The sequence below is a fragment of the Tauraco erythrolophus genome, chromosome W (genome assembly GCF_009769465.1).
Source record: "Tauraco erythrolophus isolate bTauEry1 chromosome W, bTauEry1.pri, whole genome shotgun sequence".
In the NCBI taxonomy this organism is placed as follows: Eukaryota; Metazoa; Chordata; class Aves; order Musophagiformes; family Musophagidae; genus Tauraco; species Tauraco erythrolophus.
This window is the reverse complement of record NC_141497.1, coordinates 22,897,633-22,917,094: the sequence shown is the minus strand read 5'-3', so window position 1 is coordinate 22,917,094 and position 19,462 is coordinate 22,897,633. Positions and strand designations below refer to the sequence as shown.

Below are 19,462 nucleotides of genomic sequence, written 5' to 3'. Positions count from 1 at the left end.
CCACCACTGTGAACAGTCTGGCTCTGTCTTCTCCATAACCTCCTCCTCATAGATATCAGAAAGTTGATACTAGGTCTCCACAAATCACCTCTTCTCTAAGCTAAATAAGCCCAGTTCTCTCAGCTTCTCCTCACAGAGGGGAAAGTGCACCAGCCTCTGATAATCTTAGTGATCTCTCACTGAACTGAACTCACTCCGGTGAATCAATCCTGTTCCTTTATTTGGGGGCCCAAAACTGGTAACACTAAGATTGCAATACTTATATTGTCTTTTTTTGAGCTAAGCTTTCAACTAATTGCTCATACGCACTTCCTGAGTTCTTAATAACATGAATTTAAGAGACATTTCTGGATTCTTTCTATTCTAAAATTTCATGCATAACTAAATATCAGATTCTACCATAAACATTAAAATTGTACACAAAATTACTTTACCATACAACTATAACTAATGAATTAAAAAAACCCCACCCACTTCTTTTTAAGTGCGTTAAAGACCATGAGAACTAAGTATTCAGTAATGAAACATATTGTATTTGACATAAATCCAAACTAATACAGAAAAAGGAAACAACAAGGCAAAAGGAGTCAAAGTGAATGACCAGCAGCAATGCCATGCTGGAAACCAATGAAGCACTGTTATTTGCTAAACAGTCATCTAAATGCATTGTGCAACAGAATAGATGTATATGTGCATACCTCCTCTGGGCAATGAATCATTGAAGAAACCTTCAATGGCTTCACATGTACTCCCATCTCCTCCACAAACACGGCATCTATCTTCCTTAGCATCAGACCCCAAAATATTATCACAACCTACATGCTGAGAACAGATAAGAACAAATATTTTAACAGGATGATGGTTTCTTGCACCATTATCTTCATAGTTTTTTGAAGTGTTTTTCTCAAGTTTGAGATATTCAGTTGTTCTTTTTTATCTACTCTGGTTTTGATAGCTATTACTGTAAGTGGGTTTTCACTTACCAGAGGAAGAAAATAGAAAAGTAGAACAATCCACATTTTGGTTTGTTACCAAATCTTGGTTGATAAACACTTTGTATTTCTACTGTGACTTTCAGGAAGGGATCTCACAGCATTTTATAAACAATGTAACTCTTACAGTTATCAATAAATGATTAGTGACATTTTTATTTAATATCACAACAGCTAATTGTGTTCCATCTATATTGCTTTGTTAAGGGAAACATTTGCTGTGTATTCCTTAAACATTTATGCAGCACAAATAGTATTATTGTTCCCAAAGGTATTTACAGCTTCATAGATCATCTTTCCACATCCTCCAGGCAAAACTTGCAATTATTTTTGTAAGGCTGAACATAAAGTGTAAATTACTTCACTATAAGAATGAATGCAGAATGAAACTTAGTGAAAGGCTGAATTACATGCTGCACTGGATAGGATTCAAAAGCCTTTGGAAAAAAGAAAGTGTCTGTAACTGATCATTAAAAGTACATTACATTTCTGATTATCTATTTGAGAAATCTATATACGGTGAACAATGATTAACTCCCTATAACTTATTGATTCATCCCTATTACAAAGCCAATGAAAATATAGACAGTTGGATCCTTTAAGAAAAAAAAAAAGAGAATGAACAAGTAGGATGCAAACAGAATGAACGCTGCAACTTGCCATTTTTTTCCGGGATTTATACAAAAAAGGAGGCAGCTACATAACTTGGTTTACTGTCTAGCAATATTATCTACCATCTTGTAAATAGGTAATACATAGGTCATAAGAGAAGTTAAAATACTTAAAATAATTTACAAAATAGTATTATTCTAACCATTTATATTTCAGTTTTCTGATTCACCAAGAAGAGAGACTCAATTTTATTACATAGCTCATTCTCAACTTGAGTTTTAGCCTGATTATTTCTCAAAAGTACCAAAATCTTATGTATAAAGTATACCAGAATTCCGCACGTTATTTCTTGTGCTTTTTTTTGTTAGTTTACTAATACATGGCAAATGCTTTCAATCTCATCATGTTATTCAATAAACATACATCTTCAACACTCAATTTATCAAAGCACTTAAGCATTAGGTTAAGCTTTAGGTATGTTAGTGGTGTTACCCAACAATAAAGGGGTTAAAGTTTTTGTGCAAGAGTTTCATGAAGGATTCAGTCGGCAGGAGGTGATTTACGCATACCTAAAGAAACTAATGAGATGTCCATCCTTGAAGCTGTCAGAAGTGATTAAAAGGGAGACTCTTTATCAAGAACTGTCTGCCCTTGGAGGGAACATCCCAGAAACGGCATAAACTTTGTTATCATGTTTTTCTGAACTGTGAACATGCAGTGACTTGGGGGAAAAGGTAATTCCGGCAGGGGGAGATCGCGACCACCGACTCACAGACCACCTACCCTAAATACACCCCAGACCCAAAAGAAAGGGGTGGAGGAGGAAAACTGAGCATGCAAAGTAATTTACATGAAAAGCGAGAGAAAATTGACCAATTGTTTAAGAATATGTAAATATGTTATGAATTATGCATGATTGTAGTGTATAACTAATTTTCTGTCCAGAAGCTGGGTGTGCATGCTAGGAGAAGAAATCCCCCATGCACTCAGCGCTGCAATAAAGAATACCTGCTTTCTAAAACTCTAAAACGAGTCTTGGAAAGTTCAGTTCCCTTTTCAGGTATCAGATTTGGTGACCCAGGTGGGATCCTCTCTGTTCGGCTGCAGGACCCGCTGAGAACAGGACTCCCTTGGGCACCCCCGGGGATTTCCCCGGAGAGACTCCTCACCTCAATCGAATCACTGCGGGAACAGACAAGGACCATCTTCCATCTTAGAAAAGGTATTCTTTTTGATTCTTTTGGGTTGGGGACCGGTCCATTAGGGTAGCTCTCCGTAAGCCGTACGCAGGACAGCGTATACCAGGCAGCTAGCGCCTCAAAGGTATACTTTGGTTACGTAAGCAATTACAGTTGTGAGTTCCAGTCCCACTCAGGGTTGCCCTCCATAAGCCGTGAGCTGAAACTTGCGCAGGACAGCGTATACCGGGCAGCCAGCGCCTTAAAGGTATACTTTGGTTACAATTGTGGGTTCCAGTCCCATCAGAGGTGCCTTAAAAGTACACTTTGGTTATTTAAGTGACTACAATTGTGGGTTCCAGTCCCACCGGAAACCATCTGGAAGCTGAAATATTAATAATTGAATTCTATGTGACTGTTTGTGTGATTCTAAGAGTTGTATTAATTGTTTGTATGGTTGGATATTTTTGTGGTTGTAGTTGTAAAACTTGTTTTTGTCCTGTTTGTATGTGTGTGACTGAGACGTACTTTTAGTACGAAGTGAGTGCGGAGTCTTGATCCGCAGTTCTGTCCTCCTGCAAGGGAAACAGCCGGAGATAGACGAAGCGATTGAAAATAAGAGTGAACGTGTTATTTTAATGACAATTGGTTATATCTAGTGTTACTGATACTTAGAATTTTTGGTAATTAACATTTGATCAATAGTTTTAATTATAAACTAGTTAGTAGTTGATTTTAATAATATAGAATTACAAGAAATCTTTTAATGAAAAGTATGCTTGTATAGTAAACACATGCTGCTATGAAACTGCTGCTATGGAACTCCTGTATAGCCCTGTACCAGGACCAAAGGGATCGGTCAGAATCATCTAGTAAGAACATGTAGTAACATGTAGTACAAAGCACAAGTTGATTTGTAAATTGATTTATGATACCTATAGAGAACTAGAGGAATGCATGTAGCTATCAAGGTCTAGATTAATGAAGATGGGGAAAGCCAACCGTAACGGTTTCGTAATGGTCTATGGGTACCTGCCAGAAACCGTGAACTTAAGCAAAAGGTAATTCCGGCAGGGGGAGATCGCGACCACCGAATCACAGACCACCTACCTATATTGCACCCCAGACTCATTTCTAGATGATTCTAACTTTGATTGTGCAGAATTGGAAATGGGAGGAGAATATGCTAATGATTTTCGGGAATTTATGCATGAATACCTAATGAATATGCATATGTAAGCTCTATATAAGAATTTTGATTTCGGTGCAAGGTGTGCACGCTAGGAGGAGATATCCCCCGTGCACCCGGCGCCGTAATAAAGAAGTGTCTGCTTATCTACATCCCATTGGTGTTGATAAGTTTCTTATTCCGGATTTTCGGTAACACTAGGAGGCGTGATTTTAATTCTAGTTGTTTGTTTGGTAACAACAGGATTGGGATAATAATAATCCAGCAAATAATGGGTAACCAACAGAGCGGGGAAATTTTAAAAAAGAATCCATTAGGATGTTTCTTAGCACATTGGAAAGATGTCGGGGGTCCCCCGGGAGGAAATGTAAATAAGAAAACTTTAGTTAAATACTGTAACCAGTGGTGGCTGTTATATAAATTGGAAGAGGGGGAAAAATGGCCAAATAATGGAACTCTGAACTATAATACGCTATTACAATTGATGCTGTTTCTCAGAAGAAATGAAAAATGGGATGAGGTGTTATATGCTGATATGTTTTTCACTTTAAGAGATCATCCTGAGTGGCAAAAGGAATGTGGTATAAATTTAGCCCCTAAGGACCCCTTTGTTTTGGCACTAGAGGAAGATAAAAAGAAGGAACAAGGAAAGCTGAAGCAATGCTGTTCAGCATGTAGTATTGGAGAAAGATGTTTGAAAACAAAAGATCGGGAAGGTGAGGAAAGGATTGAAAATTACATATCACCACCTCCTTCATTACCCATGGGGTTTCCAGATGGGAACAATGGGAACAGTAACTCAGGAAGGGGGGCAGTGGGAGGATTAACACCAACATCACCTCCTGCATTAACACCAACATCACCTCCTGCATCAACACCAACCTCACCTCCTGCATTAACACCAACACTTAGCATTGAGAACAATGGGAACAGTAACTCAGGAGGAGGGGCAGTGGGGGAATCAACCCCGATTACTGCCCGAACTCGAAGTAAAACAGGACCAATTCCCCAGGCACCACTTAGAGAAGCTATGGGGCTGGCAGGACCGATGAGAATTAAAGTCCCTTTTTATATGGGAGACTTGGATGCCTGGAGGGAAGTGGTTAAAAATTATAGAGACGATCCATTAGGAATTACCAAAAGATTTGAATTCATAGTTAAAAATCAAGACCCAGACTGGAAAGATACAGATATACTGTTAGATGCAATGACTGAAACTGAGAAACAGTTAATTCTAAAAACAGCCCGAACTCAAGCGCAGGCTCAAATTACAGCCGGAATGCTGGCAGGGGGAGTCGATCAGTATGTTCCCCTGACTGACCTGCATTGGGATCCGGATGATAATACAGACTATCGCACATTAAAGCAATATCAAAATTGGATAAAATTTGGATTAGAGAACGCGATCCCAAAGGCTATAAATTGGTCAGCACTCTATGCTGTAAAGCAAGGGCAAACTGAAACCCCCACGGAATTCTTAGACAGATTATGATTGGCAATGCGTAAATATACCACCTTAGACCCCTCATCTGATGCAGGGCAGCAACAATTGATATCGTTGTTTTTGGGCCAGTCATCAGAAGATATTAGAAGAAAACTCCAAAAACTAAAAGAGCCTGAAGTGCAGAATTTAGAAAAATTAATTGAAGAAGCATGGAGGGTGTACAGGAACAGAGAAAGCAATGAAAGGAGAAAATTAGGTAGAAAATTAGCCACAGCAACAATCTCGGCATTACAACGACAAAGTGCAGGACCCCAAGGACCCCCTGGAGGCAGAGGCAGAGGCAGAGGCAGAGGCAGAGGCAGAGGCAGAGGCAGAGGAGGGCCTCCTTGGGGATCTCGAGGGAGTTTCCAAACAACATTACAATCAGATCAGTGTGCTTACTGTGGAAAACGAGGGCATTGGAAAAAGGAATGCCCTAAATTAAAGCCTGAGGTAGTTGCTGAAGCTAAATGACAGGGACCTGGGGAATCTACCCTGGCGGATCCACTGGTTAAATTAAAGCTAGGGAACCAGAATGAAGAGGTAGAATTTTTAATAGATATGGGTGCCTCATATTCTGTATTAAATCAAGAACTAATACCTGTAGATCATGATTTTGTAACTGTAATAGGAGCCACTGGCCAGAAGAAAAAGGCTTTCTTTCTACAGTCAATTAAATTTTAGATTGGAAAACAAATAGGGATTCACCAATTCCTTTATTTACCAGAATCTCCAAAACCTTTACTTGGACGGGACCTATTAGAGCAATTGGAGGCACAAATAATTTTTGAAAAGAGTAAAGTAGAATTTAAAGTAAAAGATGATCAATTAATTGAAGTCTTAAGTTTGGCTATGATCCAAATTAAAAAACAAACTGAGGGTACCTCAGAGACTGAAGAAATTCTAGATCAAGTGTATCCAGGGGTATGGGCTTCTGAGATTCCAAGTAAAGCAAAGAACGCTGTACCGATAAAGGTGGAAGTAAAACCTGGTTCTGGTACGGTTAGAATAAAACAATATCCTTTAAGGTTGGAAGACCAAAGGGGCATAAAAGAAACAATAGAAAAATTCCAAAAGTTTGGGTTACTGATTGAATGTGAATCAGAATATAATACCCCAATTTTACCAGTAAAGAAACCGGATGGGAAATACAGAATAGTACAAGATTTAAGGGCAGTAAACAGAACTGTGGAGGATCTGTATCTGGTAGTAGCAAACCCGTACACTTTATTAACTAGCCTGAAAGAAACATATGAATGGTTCACAGTTCTGGATTTAAAGGATTCATTCTTTTGCCTCACCTTGGCCCCCGAAAGCCGTAATCTGTTTGCTTTTGAATGGGAAAACCCCGATTCGGGACGTAAAACTCAACTCGCTTGGACAGTGTTACCTCAAGGATTTAAAAAAAGCCCTACAATTTTTGGGAACCAATTAGCAAGGGAATTGGAACTTTGGGAAAGGCCTCCAGGCAATGGCATTCTTACACAATACGTGGATGACATTTTGACAGTTACAGAAAAGAGAGAAGAGTGTAAAGAATGGACTGTGAGTTTATTGAACTTCCTTGGATTAAGTGGTTATCGAGTGTCATTACAGAAAGCCCAAATCCTGCAGAGGGAAGTGATCTACTTGGGATACCTGATTTCCAAAGGACAACGACAGCTTGGAAATGAAAGGAAGGAGGCCATCTGCAAGACTCCAGAACCAACTACGGTAAAGGAACTTTGAACTTTTCTAGGAATGACAGGTTGGTGTTGCTTATGGATTCATAATTATGGACTGTTAGTTAAACCTTTATATGAACTACTAAAAGAAAATCAGAAACAATTAATCTGGACTGACGAGGCCAAAAGAGCATTCACAGAATTAAAATTAGAACTGATGAGAGCCCCTGCTTTGGGCTTGCCAGACGTGACTAAACTTTTTTGGCTGTTTGCATATGAAAAACGAGGAGTGGCCCTGGGAATTTTAGCCCAAAGGCTGGGACCCTACAAGCGAGCAGTAGCATATTTTTCCAAACAACTGGACGAAGTCAGCAAAGGATGGCCAGGATGCCTCCGGGCAGTGGCGGCTGTCGTCATAATCATTCAAGAGGCTCGCAAATTTACCCTGGGGCAGAAAATGATCGTTTATACTTCCCACACAGTAATTTCTGTTTTAGAACAGAAAGGTGGACATTGGTTATCACCGTCAAGATTTTTAAAATATCAAGCAATCCTGATGGAGCAGGACGATGTGGAAATCATTACATCTACAATAGTTAACCCTGCCTCTTTCCTGAGTGATAAACAGGAAACTGACCCCATCATACATGACTGCATAGAGACAATTGAAACTGTCTATGCCAGCAGACCAGACCTGAAAGAAGAACCACTGGAAGAGGCCAATCATACCTGGTATATGGACAGGAGCAGCTTTGTGAAGAATGGAGTCCGAATGGCTGGGTATGTGGTGACAACAACTGATCAGGTAATAGAAGCAAGATCTCTCCCAAAAGGTACGTCTGCACAGAGGGCAGAGATAATTGCCTTGGTGAGAGCGTTGGAGCTTGCTGAAGGACTGCGAGTAAATATATGGACAGATTCAAAGTCTGCCTTTGGTGCAGTACATGCTCATGGAGCGATCTGGAAAGAACGAGGACTTTTAACCACACAAGGAAAAGGTATTAAACATGCCGATATGATATTGTGACTTTTAGAAGCAGTCCAGCGTCCAACAGCTGTGGCCATCATGCATTGTAAAGGACACCAAAAAGGTAACACTGACAAGGAGATGGGTAACGAATTGGCTGATCATAAGGCGAGGCAAGCAGCGGAACAAGGTGAGGTATTAAGTTTGATCCTGGAAAAATCTTTATCACTACCTGAAAAGGTAGAATATGATAAAAAAGATAAAAAGCTTATCAAAGATTTAAAAGCTAAGGTTAATCCATCAGGATGGGCAACAGTAGAGGACAATTGAATAATAGTTCCCTTTAGAATACTATGGATGTTGATAAAAACTGAGCATGGCAAAACTCATTGGGGAACAGAAGCTTTATATAATTCTCTCTAAGCAAATAATAGCCTGAAGTTTATTTCAAACTGTGAAAAATGTGGTTAGGAGATGCGAAACCTATTTAAAGAATAACACAAAGGTAGAGAACCGGGTAAAGTTTGGAAACATTGACAAAGGATGTGTTCCAGGTCAAAACTGGCAAATAGACTTCTCAGAATTGCCTAGAAAAGGGAGGTATAGATATCTGTTAGTATTAACAGATACCTATACCTGATGGCCTGAAGCATTTCCCTGTCGAACTAACAAAGCCTGAGAAGTGACTAAGGTTTTGTTAAGAGAAATCATCCCTCGGTTTGGAGTCCCTGAAGTAATCTCTTCAGACAGAGGGCCGCATTTTGTATCACAAGTAGTGCAATCTGTTAGTAAATTTTTAGAAATTGATTGGAAATTGCATACACCTTATCGACCCCAAGCAAGCGGGCAGGTGGAGAAAATGAATCACTTAATAAAAACACAACTAAGCAAAATTTGTCAAGAAACCAACTTAAGATGGGTTGGCCCTTCCAATTGCCTTATTAAGACTTCAAACTAAACCAAGAACTAAGGAAAAATTGAGTCCCTTCGAAATCTTATATGGGAAATCATTTCAAACTCGGTATCAAGGGCAAGATCTCAGTCAAATTGGAGAAATGGGCTTACAACAATATCTGATAGCATTAGGAAAACAATTGGAAGAAGTAAACAAAGTAGTAATGCCCACTAGGGCACAGGGATTAGATTCTCCAGTGCATACATTCAAACCTGGAGATTGGGTTTATGTTAAAACCATTTCAGGTCACCCCCTTGAAGAAAAGTGGAATGGACCGTTCCAGATATTGCTGACAACCTACACGGCGATCAAGATGAGAGAACGACCTGCTTGGATTCATTACTTCCGGGTGAAGAAAGCGCCTGAGGAACAATGGACGGCAGAAGCCACAGGACCAATGTCCTGGTTTTAGCAGGGACAGAGTTAGCTCTTCTTTTTAGCAGCTAGAAGAGCTCCGTGTTTTGGTTTTACTCAGAGGCTCGCTCTGAGAAGAATGCTGATAGCAAGCTGATGTTTGTGGTTGGACATGAGACTACAAGGACTTTTCAGTGTGCCGGAGTGCAGAAACACGGCGGGATAAGGGGGGAGCATAGCCGGGACAAGGGGGCCACGATTCCCCTTGTGATTTGTGGTGGGACTTAAGATTGAGGGCCAAACTGGCCAATTAGTCTTCCATATCATGCAGCGTCATGCCCAGTATAAAAGTGAGGGTCAGCCGGAAAGAAGGGCTTTTGCGCTTTGGCTCTTTCGCCGCTTTTGCTCTTTTGCACTTGCTGCACTTTTGCTCTATTGCCTTTTTTTTCCTCTCTCTTCCAGTACTCCCACTCTCGGAGTACTCTCTCTCTCCCTCTCCCCCTCTCTATTTCAGGGCCTCGCATTCATCCGGGATTGCAGCTTTGGGACGAGACGGGCTTCGCATACGAGGGAGTGGTGAGCATCTACACTGTGTATTAAATCATCTGTATTAAATTGTTCTTATCTCAACCCACGGGTTTCCCGTTTCTCCTTTAATTCTCTCCCTCATCCCTGGGACTGGGGGAGGGTAAGTGAACGACTGGGGGGGAAGGGGGGGGGTTTGGTTGCCAGAGCGGCCTAACCCACTACAACCAACTACAATAAGACTGACCCGGTGCTAATTGTCACAATTCTGATAAGTATGATTGAAATGGTAAACACTTCCACCCTAAGTTGGCCATGGTCTCACACCTACCTTAAGTCCACAGGAAGTATGGGACCATCTTTCAAACAATTGAACTTAAATTTAGCTACTGTAGTCATGCATGGAATGCAAATATACTCAGAACATGAGTGGGGCTGGGACAGGGACAATGAGGCTCCCCTCTTGATGGGAACAATTGGAGAAGGGATTCAAATAGGTTGCCGAATGATCAATGGAACCATCCATGAGAAAGCGACTCAAATTACTGTAGAAGGAATCAATAATTCTGTGCTCACAAAGAATCTTTGTGCCCTCGAAAACGAAAAACTGGAACGCTGGAGCAATTTTACATTAACCCAGCCTGTCTTTATAATCTGCCTCTGGAATACTCAGAAAGGTGACATGGCACTCACATTTAAATTTAAAATAGGTATTATTGAACCAGTGACAACAATCACTCCCAACCCTAACATGACAACAAGTCCACCTAGCACAACACCACCTATGCCAAATACTCTATTTTTTGAAATTGGACCTTTCGTAATTCAGAATATGGGTCAACAGTAGATATTGTTTAACCCATCACGATCCCTCAGACGAATTGAATTGTCAATGCAAAGTAACATCTCCACTATCCAACCAGCTTGTTCACCATTTCTGAAAACCTCTTACATAGGGTGGACAACATGGTTACATAGACGAACTGTCTTCCCCGAAAAACGAATAAAGAGGGATGTTACCGGTATCCTGGGAACAGGAATGGGAGTTCTAAATAATATAGACTCTGAGGTCCTAATGAATAAGTTAGTTACAATAACTAGTGACCTAAACGAATTGGAACATCCTTTACTGTCTTCCCTTCTAGCTCTGGGAAGTGAACAGTGGCTTTTATCATGGACATTACCTCAGTGGGAGAACATAAACGAAAAAGACCATCAGTCCATTATAGATGCACTTGGTGCAGCCCAAAACAATATCTCTTTAGCTCTCAGCTGCATTCAAGCTCAATTGTGGATCCAATCCACAACAGCTATGATTATAAAGGAAGGTGAAGAAGGCACTTTACCCAATGAGATTCGGAAAGTGATATGGGACAAGGCAAACAATTTTGAAAAAAGATTCCAATCTTGTGGCAGTTAGTTAATTTTACTTATGATCCCAAAAATGATATGGTCACAGCCTTTGTGTTAACTATACGCAATGCTTCGGTATACACTATATACCGAATCATTGCATTAGGATCGAATCACAATGGAACTATAATATATCCCTTGGAACATAGAGTATGGGCACAAAAGAGTGAGAAAAAATGGCAAACTATTGATACTAACACATGTTGTGCAAGGGCAACTGTGGAGAAACCTTTTGGCTGCTGCAGCATCCTGTGAAAGTTCTTTCCCTATGCAGGCTAACTAAGAAACACCTGTAGCTCGTTACACTGGGAAAGTTACCTTGAAACAGGTGCTGTAGCATTCAGCCAATCACTCTGGGAGATGGATGGTCAAGTGACCAATAGCCTTGACCCATCTAGCAAATCATGTGACTCCTGACTATTTAAGGCAGGGCGTTTACTCCTAAGGGTGAGGCATTTTCTCCTGAGTCTTGGAGGAGTGTGGCCCCTACCAAAAGAAAAATTAGTTGCCCTTCATCAACTAGTTAAGGAACAATTACAACAGGGATACCTTGAACCTTCTACCAGTCCCTGGAATACGCCTGTCTTCGTAATTAAGAAGAAATCAGGAAAATGGAGACTGCTACAAGATCTCCGAAAAATCAATGCAGTAATGGAAAGTATGGGGGCATTGCAGCCTGGTATGCCCTCACCCACCATGATTCCAGCAGGGTGGGAAATCTTGATCATTGATTTGAAGGACTGTTTTTTCACGATCCCCTTACATCCTAATGACAAACCAAAATTTGCCTTTACTGTACCTGCGGTTAACAACGCTGAACCTGCAAAGAGATATCAATGGAAGGTCCTACCTCAGGGCATGAAGAACAGCCCGACTATCTGTCAATGGTACGTTGCTCAAGCTTTGTCCGGAATCCGTAAGCAGTTCCCTGAAGCATACTGCTACCATTACATGGATGATATCCTGGTAGCAGCATCCACCCAGGACGAGCTGCTGAAGATACAGCCTCGGCTACTCGCTGCTCTGCATTCTTATGGATTGCAAGTGGCCCCGGAGAAAGTTCAACAGCATCCTCCTTGGAGATATTTAGGAGTCAAAATTTTGGACCAAACTATACAACACCAAGAGGTGCAATTCTCGAGTTCTATTAAGACCTTGAATGATGCTCAGAAACTGTTGGGCGTCATCAATTGGTTACGTCCCTATCTAGGGCTAACCACGGCGCAACTTGCGCCGCTCTTCAATATTTTAAAGGGGGACCCTGAGTTGAATTCACCTCGAAATTGACTCCTGAAGCGCGACGGGCACTAGAGGAGGTTCAACAGGCCATTTCTGCTTGTCAGGTTTACCGAGTAGATCCCTCCATTGATATTACCGTTTTTATTACCACTCCAGATTCTCATCCAACAGGTATCATTGGCCAATGGAACAAACAGTGGTCTGACCCCTTGCATATTCTGGAATGGGTCTTTTTGCCGCACCAACCAAAAAAGACAGCATCTACGTTATTTGAATTAATTGCTTGTCTGATAATCAAATGCCGTCAGCGCTGTCTACAATTGGTGGCAGCAGATCCTGCAATAATTGTTCTGCCAGTACAGCAGGAATACTTTGAGTGGAGCCTTACTAACAGTGCTCCTCTCCAAAGTGCGCTGGAAAATTTCTCAGGACAAATTGCATACCATCTGCCTAGCCATAAATTGCTGCAATTGGCAAGATCGACAAGCTTTACCTTGCGGCCAAAAAATAGCCGAGTGCCAGTACAAGGACCCACCGTCTTCACTGATGGGTCCGGGAAAACTGGGAAAGCTATTGTTACCTGGAAGGAGGAATCTGAGTGGCAGGTGCTGGAAGGCCATGAGTCAGGCTCAGCCCAGTTGGTTGAACTGAGGGCTGTTGCCATGGCCTTTCAACGGTTCTCGCAGGTACCTTTGAATTTGGTCACCGATTCTGCTTATGTGGCTGATATAACGCAACGCTTAGATTGTTCACTTCTGAAAGAAGTGAATAATGCGGCTCTGTTTTCTCTGTTAAAAACCTTATGGTGTGCAATTCAAGCTCGAGTTCACCCATATTACATCCTGCATATCCATAGTCATACTAATTTGCCAGGCTTTATAACGGAAGGCAACGCCAGGGCTGACATGCTAGCTAACCCCGCATGGGTAGCACCTCAGCCCGATAAAATCGCACAAGCCAAGGCATCGCATAATTTCTTCCATCAAAGTGCACATACCCTGCAGAAACAGTTCCACTTAACGCCCACTGAGGCTCGGGACATTGTCAGCGCTTGCGCTGACTGCCACGGACTTGCGGCACCTCTGCCATCGGGGGTAAACCCCAGAGGCCTAAAGGCCCTGCAGCTTTGGCAGACGGATGTAACGCATGTTCCTGAATTTGGCAGGTTTAAGTATGTGCACGTGTCTATTGACACTTTCTCCTCAGCTATGTGGGCAACTGCTCATACTGGGGAGAAAAGTCGCGATGCCATTGCCCATTGGAAACTCGCTTTTGCGGTCTTGGGCGTGCCTTTTTCTATAAAAACCGATAATGGCCCGGCCTACGTCTCACAGAAGACGCGGCAGTTTTTACAACTATGGGGTGTAAATCATACCTTGGGTATTCCGCATTCTCCTACTGGCCAAGCCATTGTTGAACGCGCTCATGGCACCTTGAAGCGTGTTTTAGAAAAACAAAAAGGGGGAATGCATGGAGAAACCCCACAGAGTCGCCTAGAAAAAGCGTTATACACAATTAACCATCTTACGGTGCCATCAAATTCAAATAATCCCATTATTTTGAATCACTTTCTTTCGTTGCAGTCTTCAGGCGAGATGCACCTGCCCCGAGCAAAAGTCTGGATACGGGACCTACTCACTAAGACGTGGGAAGGCCCATATGAGCTTATTGCTTGGGGTCGTGGGTATGCTTGCGTTTCCACAGATACTGGGATACGATGGCTACCCGCAAGATGCGTCCGCCCTGACCTGCAACATCAGAAACAGAACAGGCAACATCCGAACGATGGCCAGAATGGAGATCATCCATTAAATGACCCTTCTAATGGAAATAATGACATTGGCCATCAACCTGTTCCTTCCACGAGTAGAGACTAAATTTCAAGTCTCCGTCGGAGTCAGAATGTTAGAATTAATAACTAAATGTATGACTGGTTTGCTAGATGTATCTCCCATGGTATTGTTGAAAAATCTCCCTGCTTGATTTAAACTAATCTTAAAACAAAAAGGGGGAATTGTGGAGAAACCTTCTGGCTGCTGCAGCATCCTGTGAAAGTTCTTTCCCTATGCAGGCTAACTAAGAAACACCTGTAGCTCGTTACACTGGGAAAGTTACCTTGAAACAGGTGCTGTAGCATTCAGCCAATCACTCTGGGAGATGGATGGTCAAGTGACCAATAGCCTTGACCCATCTAGCAAATCATGTGACTCCTGACTATTTAAGGCAGGGCGTTTACTCCTAAGGGTGAGGCATTTCCTCCTGAGTCTTGGAGGAGTGTTGGTCTTCCTTAGAGTAAGCCTGAAGCCTTTGCATTAGAGCATTGGTCTACTTGGAGCCACCTGAAGCCTTCCAGCTGCGACAGGCAACAAGGATTCATTTGTGAAAGCAATACCATCAGAGCTCAAGACATTTGTCTTGACACTGAACAGAACATTTGTCATTTTGAGATACATCCTGACGAAAACCCTAAAACTGTACTTGTATATATATAGGTAATGGATGTGTTTGCATGAGAACTTCCTGTAATTCCATTTTAGTAGATAATGTTACCAGAAATATGAATGATCACTCTAACCTTTGTATCTGTAATTTTGTAACTATCACAGGATGTGATTTTACTTATTTAGCTCCCATCACATCTTACCAATTACTAAAATCTAACTATACATTGTATCATGACCTGCGGCCTACCCCTATTGGAATGAACTTAGCGTTGCTGAAAAGAATGGTGCAACATGAAGACTTAAGACGATTGCTGAAGCAAGCCCAAGAAAACGGACAAAAAACTGATAACTGTCCATCATGATGCTGAAGAAACACACCATGTCCTGCAACGAGTGAAGAAAGATGAAGAACATCATTGGTGGGATATTTTTATAGGATATTCACCATCAGTAACTAGAGTGTTGAACTTATTAATACATCCTTTGCTTGTAGTACTGGTAGCAGTAACAATACTAACAATTGTAAACTTTATGTTCTGGTACAAATTAACCAAATTGACTAGGAGAGTTTGGGTGCTACTCACAATTCTTAAACATGAACAATATGAATTTTTGCGAAAGAATTCGCAAGGATAAAGAAAAGGGGGGAATTGTTATCCAAGAATAAAGGGGTTAAAGTTTTTGTGCAAGAGTTTCATGAAGGATTCAGTCGGCAGGAGGTGATTTACGCATACCTAAAGAAACTAACAAGATGTCCATCCTTGAAGCTGCCAGGAGTGATTAAAACTGAGACTCTTTATCAAGAACTGTCTGCCCTTGGAGGGAACATCCCAGAAACGGCATAAACTTTGTTATCATGCTTTTCTGATCTGTAAACATGCAGTGACTTGGGGGAAAAGGTAATTCCAGCAGGGGGAGATCGCGACCACCGACTCACGGACCACCTACCCTAAATACACCCCAGACCCAAAAGAAAGGGGTGGAGGAGGAAAACTGAGCATGCAAAGTAATTTACATGTAAAGCGAGAGAAAATTAACCAATTGCTTAAGAATATGTAAATATGTTATGAATTATGCATGATTGTAGTGTATAACTAGCTTTCTGTCCAAAAGCCGGGTGTACACGCCAGGAGGAGAAATCCCCCGTGCACTCAGTGCTGCAATAAAGAATACCTGCTTTCTAAAACTCTAAAACAAGTCTTGGAAAGTTCACTTTCCTTTTCAGGTATCAGTGGTTTCAGTGAAATCAAATCATTTTTAGAGTCACTAGCAGTGTTCAGATATTTAGACTTGAGTACATAATTAAACACTTTGCTAAACTGAAGCACCAGTGGGATGAATATAACAAAAAAATATGGCACAGACCTCCAATTCTCTTCAAATTCATGCAATGTAGTTTTATAGGAATCTTAGAAGATAATCAGATTTTTAGTAAACGGAAATACTTGCATCATTATACAGTTTTTCATAGAATTACCGAGCAATAGTGACAACTTTCTGTTTCAATTACATTAAAAGCAGAATTGTTTGCAACAGGATGAACTAGTTCGAGAGAAACAGATTAGTATGTTCACATTTACTGTTTTTCAGCCAGCGTGGTATTCTAATGGGAATGACAGAACAGGCCTTGGAACAGGGAAAGGAATCTGTTCATCTCCTGTTGCCCTTTCCACCAGTTCTTCAACAGAAATCACAAAGCAAGAAAAAAGATGATGAAATGAAGGATTCTATGAATATCTGTGAGAATCTACTGAAATTCAAATTGTCTTATTTATGTAATACCTTTTTTTCTTTTTGTCTCAATCTTACTCTTTCATTAACAACTTGAGTTGTAAACACTCCCATTTGATATAAGTAACAAACAAGTACCATAGTTAAATGTAGGAGATAGCAGACACAACAAAGTAATCCAGAAGCATTACATAAAACATTTGCAACCTTGCATTCTCCATTGATACAGATATCCAGTGAATCAGCATTGCATTGAGTCCCATCTATTACTGCAGGAGCACGTTCAGTGTAAAAATTATAACCTTCAGCCAAGCAGTTTAATGCACATGATTTTACTCCACCTGGACAACAAAAACAAAGAAAAAAAACCCCACAACAGAATTCTTTAAAAGTTAATAATTAATTAAAAATATATATGCACAAACAGATCTGAAATGTATAATCTTATCTCATACTTGACACATATAATGTATACACTTTATTTTACTTCCCTTTATTGATTCCTCTACTTGACCTTTCTTGCAAAAAAGATTATTTTTCATAGTAAGATATGGCAAGGATGGCTGGCTCCATAATGATTCCATTATGTTAATACAACCCTAATGATTATTGAACAATTTAAAACAATAAGGATATCACTTCATCATTTGAAAAACATGAATAACTAAAGAATGTAGTGCTAGAAGTATGTCAGGGTAAATTTCAAAAACAAGATCACAAGATCAGACTTTTTTAATTAGGAATTTAGTCCTATTACTTGAATTACACTACAGCTCAGATGACGTGATCACAATGGTCCTTTTCAAGATTTTGATCTAAAAAACTAAAAATAAAGCCACTCGATCCAATAAAATACAAAAGCACAAAGGGGAACATAGACTTATTCACTCAAGGTTTAGAACAGGAAAAGACAAAATAATAAAAGGGCAACCTACAAACTTTGAACAACGACAGAAACATGACTAAGCTTGATTAAACTGTCTCAAAGATAAAAAGAAATCCCTGCCCCAAAATACCCTTTTATTGCACAGTGCAATTATTTATAATTCAATTATTGAAGTAGTCTGTAGAGACTCTTATAAATGCTTTTTCCTCTTTCTCCTTTTCCTACTCTTCTGACCTTAAGGAAAACTTATATTGAGTTTTTTATACTGAACTCATCAAAGGCACTTAAAGATCACCTATGTAATCTCTAATTCTATTGCAACTGCAGGTGGAGAAGGGCTCCATGGTTTAAAGTGGAGTCCCTACAATGATGCTCACTCCCCTTCACAGTAAAACAAAACTACCAGAACAGAGATAGATCTTCTGTAAAATTTTCAGCAATTGACAAAAGTACAAGCTTAGCAAACTTTACTCATTGTATCTTAATCGAAACATTCAATTTACAAAAATTACTTTATATATAACATTTATATAAATTTGAAGATTTCACATTTTTGCAAAGCTACACTATACCTCCAGTGTAGGGTTTCCAGTTATAATACTTTCCCCGGAAAGGCATATTGTCAAAGTCCGCACATTGTTTTTCTCGAAAATCAGGGGCCCCTGGAGGACATGGCTAAAATAATAAAGATGAAAAAAGGTTAATTTCTTCTGAATATCAAGATAAAAGGAAATACTTATATGCTATATTACAAACATAATCACGCAAGAGACTAGGAGGTGGTTCCCTGCTTTATCTTGTGGCTCTGATTCTGACACTTGCTTGACAGTTGAAGTGTCTATTTTTCAATCTTAGGCTGGCATGAAGCAACCGAAGTAATTTAAACAAAGGTAAGTTATATAACAGTTTCTATAAAACTGGACAATCAAAATCATGGCAAACTATGCTTCATAATTAATCCATCAGCTATCTCCTTATAAACACACATACACATAAAAACAGTAGAAAAAATTAAAACACAAAATAATTTTGGTAAGAGCTCTAGACTCAGTTGTACTGTACTAAGTTGCTGTACTGAGCTATGTTTTTAAAACATTGAGAAAAAAAATAAAACATTTTCTAGAGAGCTGTATCACCTTTGCTTACTTGTAGCCTTGACAAAAGCATTGTATTAAGGCTGAGAATGAGACTAGATATCATGCTTGGTCCTGATTCTTGCCAGACTTCAAGCATGAAGAAATAAAAACTACTTTGATTTAAACTTTCTTCACTTCGCATTACCAATTATGAAACTGAAAAATAGCTTTTTTACTTGGAATAAGGGTAGGTATAAGTGAAATTGATCACAGGAAAGAATTATAGGAGAAACTGAATTCTTTGCTATTTCTCACATTTTTCATCAGCAAGTTCAAAATAATAACAACTAATCTTGAATACACACAGAATTTAGAAAGCACATTAAATGTTGTTATCAATGTTTAAGTACCTGCTACAATTGCAAGCTTCATCAGACAAAGTATTTGAAATACAGATTAAAATAATTTTTAGACTGAAAGATAAAAGAATTTGTTTGACAGAAATTAGAGGTGTTAACAAATATTACTACTTTATGAGCAACAGAAAAGTCCATTTTATGGCAGTTTTACTAGTCTTCCTACATATCTCAGCCAGTTAGCATTGTTCAGGAATCTGAAATGCATTCAAGTGAAAGGGTCTGCATAAACATGCATGATAAAAATTTACTGTACAATGCAAATATTTGCATAATTATAATTCTCAGTATACATTAATTGAGCCAGCCCATTGCAATATGATTCAGAAACTACAGAA

The 19,462-nt window shown here is 40.0% G+C and overlaps 1 protein-coding gene across 1 annotated transcript in view; it reads right to left on the bottom strand.

Moving 5' to 3' along the window:
• Nucleotides 1-19,462, bottom strand: part of LOC104382631 (A disintegrin and metalloproteinase with thrombospondin motifs 6-like) — a 318,804-nt gene that overhangs the window by 45,500 nt on the left and 253,842 nt on the right. The window contains exons 12-14 of the mRNA XM_086630121.1: nt 18,205-18,307; nt 16,954-17,087; nt 699-822 (exon numbers count right to left, since the gene is read on the bottom strand). Of these exons, the coding sequence (XP_086486247.1) occupies nt 699-822; nt 16,954-17,087; nt 18,205-18,307 (361 nt within the window). The remainder of the gene's footprint in view (nt 1-698; nt 823-16,953; nt 17,088-18,204; nt 18,308-19,462) is intronic.